We start from the raw sequence: 17,291 nt of genomic DNA on the forward strand, positions 1-17,291 counted from the left end.
CAATCCTGAAAAAGAAAACCAAAGCTGGAGGCATCACAATCCTGGACTTTAAGATGTATTACAAAGCTGTAATCATCAAGACAGTATGGTACTGGCACAAAAACAGACACTCAGATTAATGGAACAGAATAGAGAACCCAGAATATGGACCCACAAACGTATGGCCAACTAATCTTTGACAAAGCAGGAAATAATATCCAATGGAATAAAAACAGCCTCTTCAGCAAACAGTGCTGGGAAAATTGGACACTGACACGCAGAAGAATGAACCTGGACCACTTTCTTACACCATACACAAAAATAAACTCAAAATGGATGAAAGAACTAAATGTAAAACAGGAAGCCATCAAAATCATAGAGGAGAAAGCAGGCAAAAATCTCTTTGACCTCGGCCGCAGCAACTTCTTACTCAACACGTCTCCAGAGGCAAGGGAAACAAAAGCAAAAAATGAACTATTGGGACCTCATCAAGATAAAAAGCTTCTGCACAGCAAAGGAAACAATCCGCAAAACTAAATGGTAAACCAATGGAATGGGTGAAGATATTTGCAAATGACATGTCAGATAAAGGGTAAGAATCCAAAATCTATAAAGAACTTATCAAACTCAACACCCAAAAAACAAATAATCCAGTGAAGAAATGGGCAAAAGACATGAATAGACACTTTTCCAAAGAAGACATCCAGATGGCCAACTGACACATGAACAAATGATCAACATTACTCATCATCAGGGAAATGCAAATCAAAACCACAATGAGATACCACCTCATACCTATCAGAATGGCTAACATTAACAACTCAGGCAACAACAGATGTTGGTGAGGATGTGGAGAAAGAGGAACCCTTTTGCACTGCTGGTGGGAATGCAAACTGGTGCAGCCACTCTGGAAAACACTATGGAGGTTCCTCAAAAGATTAAAAATAGAACTACCCTATGGCCCAGCAATTGCACTACTAAGTATTTATCCAAAGGATACAGATGTGCTGTTCAAAGGGGCACATGCATCCTAATGTTTATAGCAGCGCTATTGACAGTAGCCAAAGTATAGAAAGAGCCCAAATGCCCATTGGCTGATGAATGGATAAAGAAGATGTGGCATACAACAGAGTATTACTTAGCAATCAAGAAGAATGCAATCTTGCCATCAGCAACAACGTGGATGGAACTAGAGTGTACTATGCTAAGCGAAATTAGAGAAAGACAAATATCATAATGACTTCACTCATATGAGGACTTTTAGACACAGAACAGATGAACATAAGGGAAGGGAAGCAAAAATAATATAAAAACAGGGAGGGGGACAAAACATTAGAGACTCTTAAATATAGAGAACAAACTGAGGGTTGCTGGAGGGATTGCAGGTGGGAACATGGGCTAAATGGGCAGGGGCATTAAGGAAGATGAGCACTTGTGATGAGCACTGGGTGTTATATGTAGGGGATGAATCACTGGGTTCTACTCCTGAAATCATTATTGCACTATGCTAACTAGCTTGGATATAAATAAAAATAAATAATAAATTAATTTAAAAAATAAATTTTTAAAAATAAAAACAGCCCAGATAATCTAGAAAAAAAATTAGTGAAATGCAAACCATAATGAATACTATTTTATACTCACCAGATGAGCAAAAATTAAAACTCTGATGATATCAAATGTTGGCAACTCTTTTTTTTTTTTTTTTTTGTATGTCAAACTGGTTTATTGCTTTTTAAGTTTTATAACTTTGGGTGTTTACAGAACAGATTTTCATTATATATAGAGCTGTTTCATTTTCAAAGACACGAAGGGCATTAATATTTATCGAGCATTTACTATTGCCATGTATTGTGCTAATTACCTTGTATTCATTCTTATCTTCATCCAATGAAAAACTTATGAAGAAGTATTAGTTCAGTTTATAGGTAGGAAAATTAAGAATCAGAGAGGCAAATAGCTTGCCAGTAAATGGGGAATGGTAAGGATTCAATCTGTTGTTTGTTTATTTTATTTTTTTTTAATTAATTAATTAATTTATTTATTTTTTAATATATGAAATTTACTGTCAAATTGGTTTCCATACAACACCCAGTGCTCATCCCAAAAGGTGCCCTCCTCAATACCCATCACCCACCCTGCCCTCCCTCCCACCCCCCATCAACCCTCAGTTTGTTCTCAGTTTTTAACAGTCTCTTATGCTTTGGCTCTCTCCCACTCTAACCTCTTTTTTTTTTTTTTTCCCTTCCCCTCCCCCATGGGTTTCTGTTACGTTTCTCAGGATCCACATAAGAGTGAAACCATATGGTATCTGTCTTTCTCTGTATGGCTTATTTCACTTAGCATCACACTCTCCAGTTCCATCCACGTTGCTACAAAAGGCCATATTTCATTCTTTCTCATTGCCACGTAGTATTCCATTGTGTATATAAACCACAATTTCTTTATCCATTCATCAGTTGATAGACATTTAGGCTCTTTCCATAATTTGGCGATTGTTGAGAGTGCTGCTATAAACATTGGGGTACAAGTGCCCCTATGCATCAGTACTCCTGTATCCCTTGGATAAATTCCTAGCAGTGCTATTGCTGGGTCATAGGGTAGGTCTATTTTTAATTTTCTGAGGAACCTCCACACTGCTTTCCAGAGCGGCTGCAGTTGGCAACTCTTATATACTAGGGATGGGGACAGGTAGGCATAATTGGTAAACTACTCTGGGCAACAGTTTAACATCATCTAATAAAGCTGAAGATATCCATACCCTACAAACCAGCAATTCTACTAAGTGTACATGTACAAAAATTTTGGAGAACATGTCTGAATAATAATAAACTGGTGAGAACAGCAAATTATCCATCAGGAGAATAAATTGTGGTAAATTTATATAAGAGGTATAAAACAGTAGCTGCAAATGAAATGAACTAGAACACTAGAGCTATGAACATATGCCAGAAACATATGGTGGAATGAAAAAAGCAACCCACATAAAATATATACAGTGTGATACCATTTGTATAAAGTTTAAAAACATGCAAAACAATGTATTATAATCTTGTGATAAAATTACAGAGAAAAGCATGAAAACTACTAACACAAGACTGATGACAGTGGTTACCTAAAGGTTAGGAAAGTTTAGAGGGAAGATGTAATCAAGATTGGTCACTGATCAATGCTTCAAGGGGTTGGTCATTATTTCCTAAATTGGGTATTTTGTTTATGGGTGTTTATTTTGTTATTTTGCTTTATAACTTCCAAAATTATTTTTAAAATATATTTAAATGCTTTTATATACACCAAATAATTTTTTAAAGGTAAGTAAAAAAGTTCAGAAGAAGAGATTACTTCTATCTGGGAGGATTATTAGGGAAGAGTTCATGAAAAAAAGTCATCTCTGAGTAAGGCTTAAGACAACTGAGGGGCACCTGGGTGGCTCAGTTGGTTAAGCCTCCAACTCTTGATTTCAGCTCAGGTCATGATCTCACAGTTCATGAGTTCAAGCCCTACACTGGGCTCTGCGTTGACAGTGCAGAGCCTGCTTGGTTTTCTTTCTCTCTTCCTCTCTCTCTACCCCTTCCCCACAGAAGCTCCCTCTATCCCAAAATAAATAAACTTATTTTATTCTGAAGGCAATATAAAGCTCATTAAAAGTTTTGAGTAAGAGAGGGAAACAACCAAACATTAACTCTAGAAATAATAATCTGGTAGATGCAATTCTCATTTCATTCAAATACATGTTCTGAATGTCTATCTGCAAAAATCAAGTACAAAAGATAGAAGAAGGGTGGGGAGATGGCAAGAAACAATATATAATCTAGAATCTCCCATGGCATTATAATAACCAGAAGGCATGCTTAAAGTCTCAGAATGTTATTACTCACAAAATGTAATTTTCCCTCTCACTTTGGAAAGCATAAGCAACTATGCATGACAAAAAAAATTATATGTTAAATAAGAAACACATATATACACATTATTATCAAATATATATAGATTAAAAATACATAGGAAATTGTAAAGAAAGTTCATTCAAGGGCTTCTAAGACTTTTTTTTTATACTTTTTTTAATGTTTACTTTTGAGAGAGGGAGAGAGAGAGAGAGGGAGAGAAAGTGCAAGTGGGGAAGGGGCAGAGAGAGAGGGAGACACAGAATCTGAAGCAGGCTCCAGGCTCCAAGCTGTCAGCACAGAGCCTGACGTGGGGCTCGAATCCATGAACTGTGAGATTCAGTTGGACACTTAACTGACTAAGCCACCCAGGAGCCCCTGAGCTTTTTTTTTTTTCTCTTAAGTTTATTTATCTTAATTTTGAGTGCACGTGAGAGAGTGAGCACGCAGGAAAGGGGCAGAGAGTAAGGAGAGAGACAGAATCCCCAAGCAGGATTTATGCTGTCAGTGCAGAGCCCAATGCAGAACTTGAACCCACAAACCATGAGTTCATGACCTGAGCCGAAATAAAAAATCAGACACTTAACCGACTGAGCCACCCAGGCATCCCAGATTCTAAGGCTTTTTGAGTGATTTATGGCAGAATAACCACCATGCAAGTGATAGAGTATTCAAGGCTTTCACATTCAGGAAATTTAAGACAGAATTTGCCAATTCCATGCAATGTGTTACATTTAGGTGTAAAAGATGTTTGTACTTATTAAAGATGTTTCCACTAATTAAAAGATGTTTCCACTTATTAAAGAAAAATATAGTGAAATTATATATCAAGTTACTACTTTGATTTCTAAAATACAGGATTCTTAAAACTGGTATAACTCAGAGGCATACCTGTTTTTTAAAACTGCTATGTACACATAGAGGCAACTGACGTAAAGAACAGTAGTCTGGGAGCCTTAGTCCTAGTTCTGCCACCAAGTAAGTCTGTGATTTAGACAAGCCATTAACACCTCTCATTTTCCTCATCTAAAAACGTCTCATTTTCCCTATCTAAAAAATGAAGAGTTTGTACCAGATGATCAAAGATACCTCCTAGTTTTTATGAGCTGCAAAATGATTTCTATTTGAGGATAGACCCTTAAAGATTACTTGTTTATGCCTTTGAAATGTCATTTACTTAGATATATATGTGCATGCCCTCATCCTATATTACAGATAATATTTAAAACAGCTTACATGTGTTATAATCTCACCTTAGACTTTCACTATTATCTTACTGTCAGTTCAAAGTAAGTTTTGTTGTAGAAATATTGCATTTTAATATGATAGTTCAAAATGGTCTCTACTGATATAGAAGGATACTTCTGGAAAATGAGTAACCACTTATGGTAAACATGTACTTTAATGACTCATGCAATGACCACAGCCTTTCCTTGTTGGTAGTCCTCAGAGCTCCATTCTCAGCTCTAGTCTCTTCACACTGGCCTGTCCCATTCACTACCATAGTTTCAATAATCACATAAATACCGAGTCTCTCAAATCTGTATTTTAGCCCAGATCTACTTCCTGAGGTCCATCTGTATCCACATATTCATCGTCTATTTACATATCGCCACTGTTGTCAATATTTCAAACTCCACACACTGAACAAAGAACCAATCTCCCACTCCTCTGCCAGATCTGCTCTTCTTCTATTATCTCGATGAATAAGAACACAGTCCACTCAGATGTCCAAGCCAGAAATGTGAAGCCACTGACTTGTCCCCTCTTATCCCCCACATACAGTTAATTACCAAATCCTACTGAAATGACATATCACTGTCTTTTATCTTTCCAATACTCTTTATTCCCACTGCTATTACTAAATTACTTTATTAAACCCTGATAATTTCTTAATTTCTTGCTGGATTCTAACAATAGCTTTTAAAAAACAACAAAGTGTTGGTGAGGATGTGGAGAAAAGGGACCCTCATGCACCACTGGTGGGAATGTAAATTGGTGTAGCCACTGAGGAAAACAGTATAGAGGCTCCTCAAAAATAAAAAATAGAACTACCAAATGATCCAGTCAATTCCACTCACGGATAGTTATCTGAAAAGAATAAAAATACTAACTCAAAAAGATATCTGCACCCTATGTTCATTACAGCAATATTTACAATAGCCAAGACATGAAAACAACGTAAGTGTCCATCAACAGATGAATGAATAAAGAAAATGTGGTGCACATATATAAAATGGAATATTATTCAACCATAAAAAAGAAAATCCTGTTATTTGCAACAACATGGATAGACCCTGATAGCATTATTTCAAGTAAACTAAGCCAGACAAACATAAATAAATAACATATGATCTCACTTATACGTGGAATCTAAAACAAGCAAACAAACAAAAACCCTGCAGTACTCATAGATTTAGAGAACAGATGGGTGGGTGAAGGATGGGGGTTGAGAGGGTGGGTAAAACCAGTGAAAGTGGTCAAAAGGTACAAAATTCCAGTTATAAATTAGTACTGAGGATGTATGTAGAGCATGGGAACTATAATAATATTATATTGCATTGTATATTTGAAAGCTGCTAAGAGGGTAGATCTGAAAAGTTTTCATCGGTAAGAAAAAAATTGTAACTGTATGAAAATGGATGTTAACTAGACTTACCATGGTGATCATTTCACAATAAATACAAATATTGAATCATTATATTTTACATCTGAAACTAATGTTACAGTCAATTATATCTCAACAAAAAACTTTTTAAGTCAATCTTATTGGGGTATACACAATTTCATGCAATAAAACCCAACAATTTTAAGTACATAGTTCAATGAGTTTTGACAAATGTAAACATTCATGAAACTACTATACCTAACACTATATAGTATATAAGTATTTATATAATCCCAGAAAGTTCCTAGGGCCCCTCTGTAGTCAGGGGCAACTCACCCCCAACTCACCCCAGGAAACGCTGATCTAATTTCTATCACCAAAGACTCATTTTGCCTGTTCCAGAGAACCATGTGAATGGAATCACGTAATATGTACTTTTTTGTACCTGACTTTTTTGTTCAGCATAATGTCTGTGATATTCATCCATGTTGTATGTATCAGCAGTTTATTTTTTTTATTGTTGAGTTGTAGTCTAGTGTTAAACCATGATAATTTTTTGCTTATTCACTGCTTCTTAGCTCAGTTTACCTGCCACGAGACACATAGACTTTGATCCATTTTCATATTGCCTCTAAAGTCATCTTTCTAAAATGCAAATCTGCTTCTGTCCCTCATTTTTTTCCAATTGTTCCTCATTGTCTGAAGAATAAAGGATGGACTTCTGAACAAGACCTTCATGAACCTCCCATGCCTTTGTCCCTAATTCCCTCTCAAACCCCCCAACTGCTTGGGCCCCCAATGTCATTTCTCTGTTTATAGTTTTTACATGTGAATACATCCAAACTGAGGAGAAAAGTGACTGTTTCAATTCATTTCTGGAAATAAATTTAGGTCCCAAGTATTACATGGCCTGACAGCTCCACCTGACTTCATATTAATCCCATACATTTTAGGACTGATACTTCATAGGTATGTGGTCAGTTGCCAATGTATTGCCTTGTCCTCATTTAATATTACACCTGAATGATCACAGAGACTAAGACATCAAGGTATAATCTTTTATGCATAAGCTATAATCACACTAAAGATGCCATTTATATCCTGCTTTTGTACCTACTTCAAGAGCATTTTTCATGTTGCTACATTCTGTTCATAAATATTACGTTTAATGGCTAAAAAATGCTCTAAAAAAGATGCATACATCTCATCAGTATAACACAGTTAAACCTTTCACCTATAGCTGGGCATTTAGATTACCTCTAAATTTTTGTGTTAAATTTAAGTAATGTTGCAATAAACACCTTCCTTTACAAAGTGTATTTTACATTTTAGGTATTTTTTGGGGGGCATAGAATCCCACAAGGGGAATTAATGCATTCAGAAAGCATGAATAATTTATGGTTTTAATATATTTATAAAACATTATCAAGTAATACATGAAAATAATTTTAACACCTGGTCAACCTCACTCCCCTTTCCAAGGCTTGTTCCTCAGAGACAATCTCTTCTATTCATTTATTGTAGTTCTTATACTCTATTTACCAAATACAGATATTGTTTTCTTATTTCCGGTTATGATAATGAGGTTATAGCTCAACTACAACACTTCTTACTGCCTCTGTTAATTCAGGAGAGGTTAACTTTGTAATGCCAAATGTATACATAAACATATTTCTTCTCTCTCAACTTATAATACCTTTCTATTAGTATTCTTAGTCTTTTCCAATAGCTATACACATACTTTTACATTATTAGGGCTAACAATATTTATAATTTATTTTGAAACCATAATAAAGTTGTCCATGCTAGTGGCTTTTGAAACTTGAAAATTAAATAAAGAGTATTTACGTTATGATTATATAGGTACTGTTAAGTGAAAAAACAAGTAGTAAGTTATGATTATGCTTCCTTCTACCAGGTACCAGTATCATGACCCCTAAACCACTCAAAGGAAAATATTCTTACATCATGGTCAATGGATTCTCATACAACTTTGATTCTGTAAAATAATAATGACTACACCAAGTAAAGCACTAAAATTTATATTTCCTTAAACCTTGGCAAGTTCTAACTTGCTACTGATACCAAAGTCCAATGCCAGGCTTCCAAAATTATGATTGTTATTTTGCATCTGACTCCAAAAATTTTTATCATCTTATAAAGGGTGCAGACTAAGTCATAAAGCGTCCCCACCTGCCAGAGCATCCCGATAAAGCTGCACAAAATGATTGAAGATATCCTTCGGCAAACACTTCTCATCCGGTAGACACTGTAGAAGAATGACTATCTCAGACTGACCCACTGCATGCATTCCCTTGGTTGTGAAACACCAGCACTTCCTGTTCACATCTATAAATGGAATAAATATATAAAAATAAAGACATTCTTCTTAATATTTTCCTTTAAAAATGCAGAGAAACCTGTGCTATAATACAGCAAAGAACAATATAGGTCATACTGAAACTATATAATTCAATTGTGCACTATAAATGCATTGAGCCAAAAAACAACTGTAGAAAATAAAACATACCAATGCCTCTGGCTTTAAGCAAATACTTAGAAAAACAACTGGAAGGGAAGTAAAAGAAAAAAGCAAAAGAAAATGCAAATAAAACTTTTAACTCCTATTACTGGAAGGTGTAATTACTAAAGAAAAACATTTCATTAAAAATAAAATAAATAAAACAAAACTAGGTATCCGAGGCTATAATGATTAAAGAATATATTCCCCCCCCCCCCCCGTATTTTAAAAAAGTCATTCTACCAAGGGAAATAATTACTTATGTAAAACTAGAAACAACAACAATAAAAGCCAAGATTATAGCTTTGGATTCAGCTTGTGGCCTAAAAAATATATACTTTTACATATACTTTTTAAACTTAATCTGTGACTGAAAGATTATAGCTTTTTCTTTTTTTTTTAAGATTTTATTTTTAAGTAATCTCTACACCCAATGTGCGGCTTGAACTTTATAACCCCGAGATCAAGCATTGGATGCTTACTAAACCAGCCAGTCCTTTTTGGGAGAAAAATCTAGATAAACAGAGACATGATTTTACTTGGTTTCATTCTGTAAAAAGTGGTGAAAGTGGTGAGAGGATGGCTCTTCTGGACTACTTACTTCCACTTCTTTACCTTAAGGCATTGTGGAGAACCAATAGCACAAGCCATATGTAGTTAATGTTCATTCTTTGACACCTTTATTATTTATACTCCAACACAATAGGATCCCCAAAGGAATTGAAATAGGATTCAAATATAATTATAGATATCACAATGTATATCAAAATTAATAGATTCCTTTTTCTCACTTTAGGGAATGTTACTTTATGTATCTAAACAGGAAGCACCCAATCCAACTATATTAAGATGGTGTACACTTCAGGAATTCTGGGTTAGCTATTTTCTAAGTATAAATTATGAACTAGATATGGTCAACTGAAATTTCAAGCAAGTTATTTTAAAATATGATTCTAGAAGGATAGGAGACAAGCATTAACAACTGGCCAAACATACAAGGGTACAATTAACAAGTAAACCAGAAACCTGTATTTTATTAATATAGAACCTCAAAGGAAGTAGCATATAGGTGTTTCTGGTGTCTGAGGTCAACTTAAAATAAGTATACAGTGAGAATGAGAGGATAGTTCCCCAGTGCTTCCCTCCTTTCTCCAAAATTCTGCCTATTAACATTCATCCAGGATAAATGCATTCTCTATTTTCCAACACCATCTTAGAATCAAGATTCTAATTGCCCTCTAACTCATTCTGATGCCCAAGAAACTAGCCCCAAGAACTGAGAGGTTTCTGAATCTTAACTTACAAGGTACTGAAGTTTTACTATGTGTTAGCTAACTAACATTTCTCTCAAATAAGGCTTTGCACACAACTAAGGTGTATGAGATTTAAATCTAGCATGTAAATTGTTTGACCCTCCTGGATAATTTATCCACCTCCTCTACTCTGGTGGGGAGTTGTGACGTAGCACATCCATCTCAGGAAGAACTTAGATCAGTTCAACTTTTGTTTGGCTTTCCTCCATGGAGAATTCATCTATCTCATCTCAAGAGTTTCAGTTAGTCCCATAGTTGTCCTCTGGGATATATTATACAAACCAACTTCTTCCGTACCCAGTTTTCAGTAAGCTGTGGCTCCATCCATATAAAAATACTTGTGTGTACCGAATTTGAAAGCTTTACTTATTATCTATGAGTCAGTAAAGTATCTCATTTTAATTAAAAAAAATTCTAACTTACAATTTACAATTTTAACCATTGACAACAAATTTGCATTTAAAACAAATACAAGTGGGTCAGGGCCACCATCCTCTAATTGCTGCATTACTGAAATCTGTGATGGTTTCTCTTCCACAGCATAGTCTGTAAGGAAAAAAAAACAAACAAACAAAACATGTAAAGGATTAGTTAAAGGGACAAACCAAGAAAGAAATCTGATGGAGAAATGGGCTGATTATCCACAGGAAAGAATTAAACATTTGATTTGTAGTTAGGGTGAACATAGGTTTATACCTGCTGTCTTAGTGTCATGCTAATAGTGTCCCTTTCATTCTCAAAAGTAACCCAGTCCAGTTTGGATGAGAACATGGTTATCCTATGTATAGGCTTCTCCACAAAATGGTTTATGCCATGGTCTAAAGACAGCCCTTTAATTTAAAAAAATTCTCCAACTATCATAAGAAGAATTTTACATACTACATGTTCTAAGGCCAACATTTAAAATAATCCATGACGGACAGAGGTGTGTAGGAGATGAGCTAGATGGGTGATGGGTATTAAGGAAGGCACTTGTTGTGAGGAGCACTGAGTGGATGTAAGTGATGAATCACTGAGTTCTACTCCTGAAACCAGTATTGTATTGTATGTTAACTAAAATTTAAATAAAAAATAAGATAAAATGAAATAAACCATGATATACAATAAAGTGGTAATAGAAGGTAAAATAGTTACCTCTGGATGAAAAGATGTTGAGGGGTTGAGGTAGAGGAGAATCCTTTTTATTCTATATCCTTTAATACTGTTGAAATTTTTTACCATTAAAAAATTAAACTTTAGGAGCACCTGGGTGGCTCAGTTGGTTAAGTGACTGACTCTTTCTATCGGCTCAGGTGGTGATCTTGCTGTAGTGAGATTGAGCCCCACATCATGTTCTTCACTGAGCATGTAGCCTGCTTGGGATTCTCTCTCTCCCTCTCTTTCTGTCCCTTCCCCCCTCTCAAAATAAATGAATAGACATTAAAAAAATTAAACTTTAAAAATGCACCCAGGAGAGTTCCGGAAGATGGCGGCGTAGGAGGACGCTGGGCTCACCGCGCGTCCTGCTGATCACTTAGATTCCACCTACACCTGCCTAAAGAACCCAGAAAACCGCCAGAGGATTAGCAGAACGGAGTCTCCGGAGCCAAGCGCAGACGAGAGGCCCACGGAAGAGGGTAGGAAGGGCGGCGAGGCGGTGCGCGCTCCACGGACTGGCGGGAGGGAGCCGGGGCGGAGGGGCGGCTCGCCGGCCAAGCAGAGCCCCCGAGTCGGGCTGGCAAAAGCGGAGGGGCCGAACGGACTGTGTTCCGACAGCAAGCGCGACTTAGCGTCTGGGAGGTCAGAAGTTAACAGCTCTGCTCAGAAAGCGGGAAGGCTGGAGGACAAAGGGAGGGAGAGCTGCTGAGCCCCCGGACGGCAGAGCTCAGCTTGGCGGGGAACAAAGGCGCTCGCCAGCGCCATCTCCCCCGCCCATCCCCCAGCCAAAATCCCAAAGAGAACCAGTTCCTGCCAGGGAACTTGCTCGCTCCGCGCAAACACCCAACTCTGTGCTTCTGCGGAGCCAAACCTCCGGCAGCGGATCTGACTCCCTCCCGCTGCCACAGGGCCCCTCCTGAAGTGGATCACCTAAGGAGAAGCGAGCTAAGCCTGCCCCTCCCGCCCCCGTGCACCTTGCCTACCCACCCCAGCTAATACGCCAGCTCCCCAGCACCACAAGCCTGGCAGTGTGCAAGTAGACCAGACGGGCCACACCACCCCACAGTGAATCCCGCCCCTAGGAGAGGGGAAGAGAAGGCACACACCAGTCTGACTGTGGCCCCAGCGGTGGGCTGGGGGCAGACATCAGGTCGGACTGCGGCCCCGCCCACCAACTCCAGTTATACACCACAGCACGGGGGAAGTGCCCTGCGGGTCCTCACCACTCCAGGGACTGTCCAAAATGACCAAACGGAAGAATTCCCCTCAGAAGAATCTCCAGGAAATAACAACAGCTAATGAACTGATCAAAAAGGATTTAAATAATATAACAGAAAGTGAATTTAGAATAATAGTCATAAAATTAATCGCTGGGCTTGAAAACAGTATACAGGACAGCAGAGAATCTCTTGCCACAGAGATCAAGGGACTAAGGAACAGTCACGAGGAGCTGAAAAACGCTTTAAATGAAATGCAAAACAAAATGGAAACCACGACGGCCCGGATTGAAGAGGCAGAGGAGAGAATAGGTGAACTAGAAGATAAAGTTATGGAGAAAGAGGAAGCTGAAAGAAAGAGAGATAAAAAAATCCAGGAGTATGAGGGGAAAATTAGAGAACTAAGTGATACACTAAAAAGAAATAATATACGCATAATTGGTATTCCAGAGGAGGAAGAGAGAGGGAAAGGTGCTGAAGGGGTACTTGAAGAAATTATAGCTGAGAACTTCCCTGAACTGGGGAAGGAAAAAGGCATTGAAATCCAAGAGGCACAGAGAACTCCCTTCAGACGTAACTTGAATCGATCTTCTGCACGACATATCATAGTGAAACTGGCAAAATACAAGGATAAAGAGAAAATTCTGAAAGCAGCAAGGGATAAACATGCCCTCACATATAAAGGGAGACCTATAAGACTCGTGACTGATCTCTCCTTTGAAACTTGGCAGGCCAGAAAGGCTTGGCACGATATCTTCAGTGTGCTAAACAGAAAAAATATGCAGCCGAGAATCCTTTATCCAGCAAGTCTGTCATTTAGAATAGAAGGAGAGATAAAGGTCTTCCCAAACAAACAAAAACTGAAGGAATTTGTCACCACGAAACCAGCCCTACAAGAGATCCTAAGGGGGATCCTGTGAGACAAAGTACCAGAGACATCACTACAAGCATAAAACATACAGACATCACAATGACTCTAAACCCGTATCTTTCTATAATAACACTGAATGTAAATGGATTAAATGCGCCAACCAAAAGACATAGGGTATCAGAATGGATAAAAAAACAAGACCCATCTATTTGCTGTCTACAAGAGACTCATTTTAGGTCTGAGGACACCTTTAGATTGAGAGTGAGGGGATGGAGAACTATTTATCATGCTACTGGAAGCCAAAAGAAAGCTGGAGTAGCCATACTTATATCAGACAAACTAGACTTTAAATTAAAGGCTGTAACAAGAGATGAAGAAGGGCATTATATAATAATTACAGGGTCTATCCATCAGGAAGAGCTAACAATTATAAATGTCTATGCGCCAAATACCGGAGCCCCCAGATATATAAAACAGTTACTCATAAACATAAGCAACCTTATTGATAAGAATGTGGTCATTGCAGGGGACTTTAACACCCCACTTACAGAAATGGATAGATCATCTAGACACACAGTCAATAAAGAAACAAGGGCCCTGAATGATACATTGGATCAGATGGACTTGACAGATATATTTAGAACTCTGCATCCCAAAGCAACAGAATATACTTTCTTCTCGAGTGCACATGGAACATTCTCCAAGATAGATCATATACTGGGTCACAAAACAGCCCTTCATAAGTTTACAAGAATTGAAATTATACCATGCATACTTTCAGACCATAATGCTATGAAGCTTGAAATCAACCACAGGAAAAAGTCTGGAAAACCTCCAAAAGCATGGAGGTTAAAGAACACCCTACTAACGAATGAGTGGGTCAACCAGACAATTAGAGAAGAAATTAAAAAATATATGGAAACAAACGAAAATGAAAATACAACAATCCAAACGCTTTGGGACGCAGCGAAGGCAGTCCTGAGAGGAAAATACATTGCAATCCAGGCCTATCTCAAGAAACAAGAAAAATCCCAAATACAAAATCTAACAGCACACCTAAAGGAAATAGAAGCAGAACAGCAAAGGCAGCCTAAACCCAGCAGAAGAAGAGAAATCATAAAGATCAGAGCAGAAATAAACAATATAGAATCTAAAAAAACTGTAGAGCAGATCAACGAAACCAAGAGTTGGTTTTTTGAAAAAATAAACAAAATTGACAAACCTCTAGCCAGGCTTCTCAAAAAGAAAAGGGAGATGACCCAAATAGATAAAATCATGAATGAAAATGGAATTATTACAACCAATCCCTCAGAGATACAAACAATTATCAGGGAATACTATGAAAAATTATATGCCAACAAATTGGACAACCTGGAAGAAATGGACAAATTCCTAAACACCCACACTCTTCCAAAACTCAATCAGGAGGAAATAGAAAGCTTGAACAGACCCATAACCAGCGAAGAAATTGAATTGGTTATCAAAAATCTCCCAACAAATAAGAGTCCAGGACCAGATGGCTTCCCAGGGGAGTTCTACCAGACGTTTAAAGCAGAGATAATACCTATCCTTCTCAAGCTATTCCAAGAAATAGAAAGGGAAGGAAAACTTCCAGACTCATTCTATGAAGCCAGTATTACTTTGATTCCTAAACCAGACAGAGACCCAGTAAAAAAAGAGAACTACAGGCCAATATCCCTGATGAATATGGATGCAAAAATTCTCAATAAGATACTAGCAAATCGAATTCAACAGCATATAAAAAGAATTATTCACCATGATCAAGTGGGATTCATTCCTGGGATGCAGGGCTGGTTCAACATTCGCAAATCGATCAACGTGATACATCACATTAACAAAAAAAAAGAGAAGAACCATATGATCCTGTCAATCGATGCAGAAAAGGCCTTTGACAAAATCCAGCACCCTTTCTTAATAAAAACCCTTGAGAAAGTCGGGATAGAAGGAACATACTTAAAGATCATAAAAGCCATTTATGAAAAGCCCACAGCTAACATCATCCTCAATGGGGAAAAACTGAGAGCTTTTTCCCTGAGATCAGGAACACGACAGGGATGCCCACTCTCACCGCTGCTGTTTAATATAGTGCTGGAAGTTCTAGCATCAGCAATCAGACAACAAAAGGAAATCAAAGGCATCCAAATTGGCAAAGATGAAGTCAAGCTTTCGCTTTTTGCAGATGACATGATATTATACATGGAAAATCCGATAGACTCCACCAAAAGTCTGCTAGAACTGATACATGAATTCAGCAAAGTTGCCGGATACAAAATCAATGTACAGAAATCAGTTGCATTCTTATACACTAACAATGAAGCAACAGAAAGACAAATAAAGAAACTGATCCCATTCACAATTGCACCAAGAAGCATAAAATACCTAGGAATAAATCTAACCAAAGATGTAAAAGATCTGTATGCTGAAAACTATAGAAAGCTTATGCAGGTAATTGAAGAAGATATAAAGAAATGGAAAGACATTCCCTGCTCATGGATTGGAAGAATAAATATTGTCAAAATGTCAATACTACCCAAAGCTATCTACACATTCAATGCAATCCCAATCAAAATTGCACCAGCATTCTTCTCGAAACTAGAACAAGCAATCCTAAAATTCATATGGAACCACAAAAGGCCCCGAATAGCCAAAGTAATTTTGAAGAAGAAGACCAAAGCAGGAGGCATCACAATCCCAGACTTTAGCCTCTACTACAAAGCTGTCATCATCAAGACAGCATGGTATTGGCATAAAAACAGACACATAGACCAATGGAATCGAATAGAAACCCCAGAACTAGACCCACAAACGTATGGCCAACTCATTTTTGACAAAGCAGGAAAGAACATCCAATGGAAAAAAGACAGTCTCTTTAACAAATGGTGCTGGGAGAACTGGACAGCAACATGCAGAAGGTTGAAACTAGACCACTTTCTCACACCATTCACAAAAATAAACTCAAAATGGATAAAGGACCTGAATGTGAGACAGGAAACCATCAAAACCTTAGAGGAGAAAGCAGGAAAAGACCTCTCTGACCTCAGCCGTAGCAATCTCTTACTCGGCACATCCCCAAAGGCAAGGGAATTAAAAGCAAAAGTGAATTACTGGGACCTTATGAAGATAAAAAGCTTCTGCACAGCAAAGGAAACAACCAACAAAACTAAAAGGCAACCAACGGAATGGGAAAAGATATTTGCAAATGACACATCGGACAAAGGGCTAGTATCCAAAATCTATAAAGAGCTCATCAAACTCCACACCCGAAAAACAAATAACCCAGTGAAGAAATGGGCAGAAAACATGAATAGACACTTCTCTAAAGAAGACATCCGGATGGCCAACAGGCACATGAAAAGATGTTCAACGTCCCTCCTCATCAGGGAAATACAAATCAAAACCACACTCAGATACCACCTCACGCCAGTCAGAGTGGCCAAAATGAAGAAATCAGGAGGCTATAGATGCTGGAGAGGATGTGGAGAGACGGGAACCCTCTTGCACTGTTGGTGGGAATGCAAATTGGTGCAGCCGCTCTGGAAAGCAGTGTGGAGGTTCCTCAAAAAATTAAAAATAGACCTACCCTATGACCCAGCAATAGCACTGCTAGGAATTTATCCAAGGGATACAGGAGTACTGATGCATAGGGGCACTTGTACCCCAATGTTTATAGCAGCACTCTCAACAATCGCCAAATTATGGAAAGAGCCTAAATGTCCATCAACTGATGAATGGATAAAGAA

The 17,291-nt window shown here is 37.8% G+C and overlaps 1 protein-coding gene across 4 annotated transcripts in view; it reads right to left on the reverse strand.

Moving 5' to 3' along the window:
* Positions 1–17,291, reverse strand: part of ZFYVE9 (zinc finger FYVE-type containing 9) — a 145,860-nt gene that overhangs the window by 66,669 nt on the left and 61,900 nt on the right. For all 4 annotated transcript variants that reach the window (XM_058717401.1, XM_058717403.1, XM_058717402.1 and 1 more), the window contains 2 exons: positions 10,729–10,851; positions 8,665–8,820 (listed from right to left, as the gene is read on the reverse strand). In XM_058717401.1, the coding sequence (XP_058573384.1) occupies positions 8,665–8,820; positions 10,729–10,851 (279 nt within the window). The remainder of the gene's footprint in view (positions 1–8,664; positions 8,821–10,728; positions 10,852–17,291) is intronic.

This window comes from Neofelis nebulosa, chromosome 2 (genome assembly GCF_028018385.1).
Source record: "Neofelis nebulosa isolate mNeoNeb1 chromosome 2, mNeoNeb1.pri, whole genome shotgun sequence".
Classification (NCBI taxonomy): domain Eukaryota; kingdom Metazoa; phylum Chordata; class Mammalia; order Carnivora; family Felidae; genus Neofelis; species Neofelis nebulosa.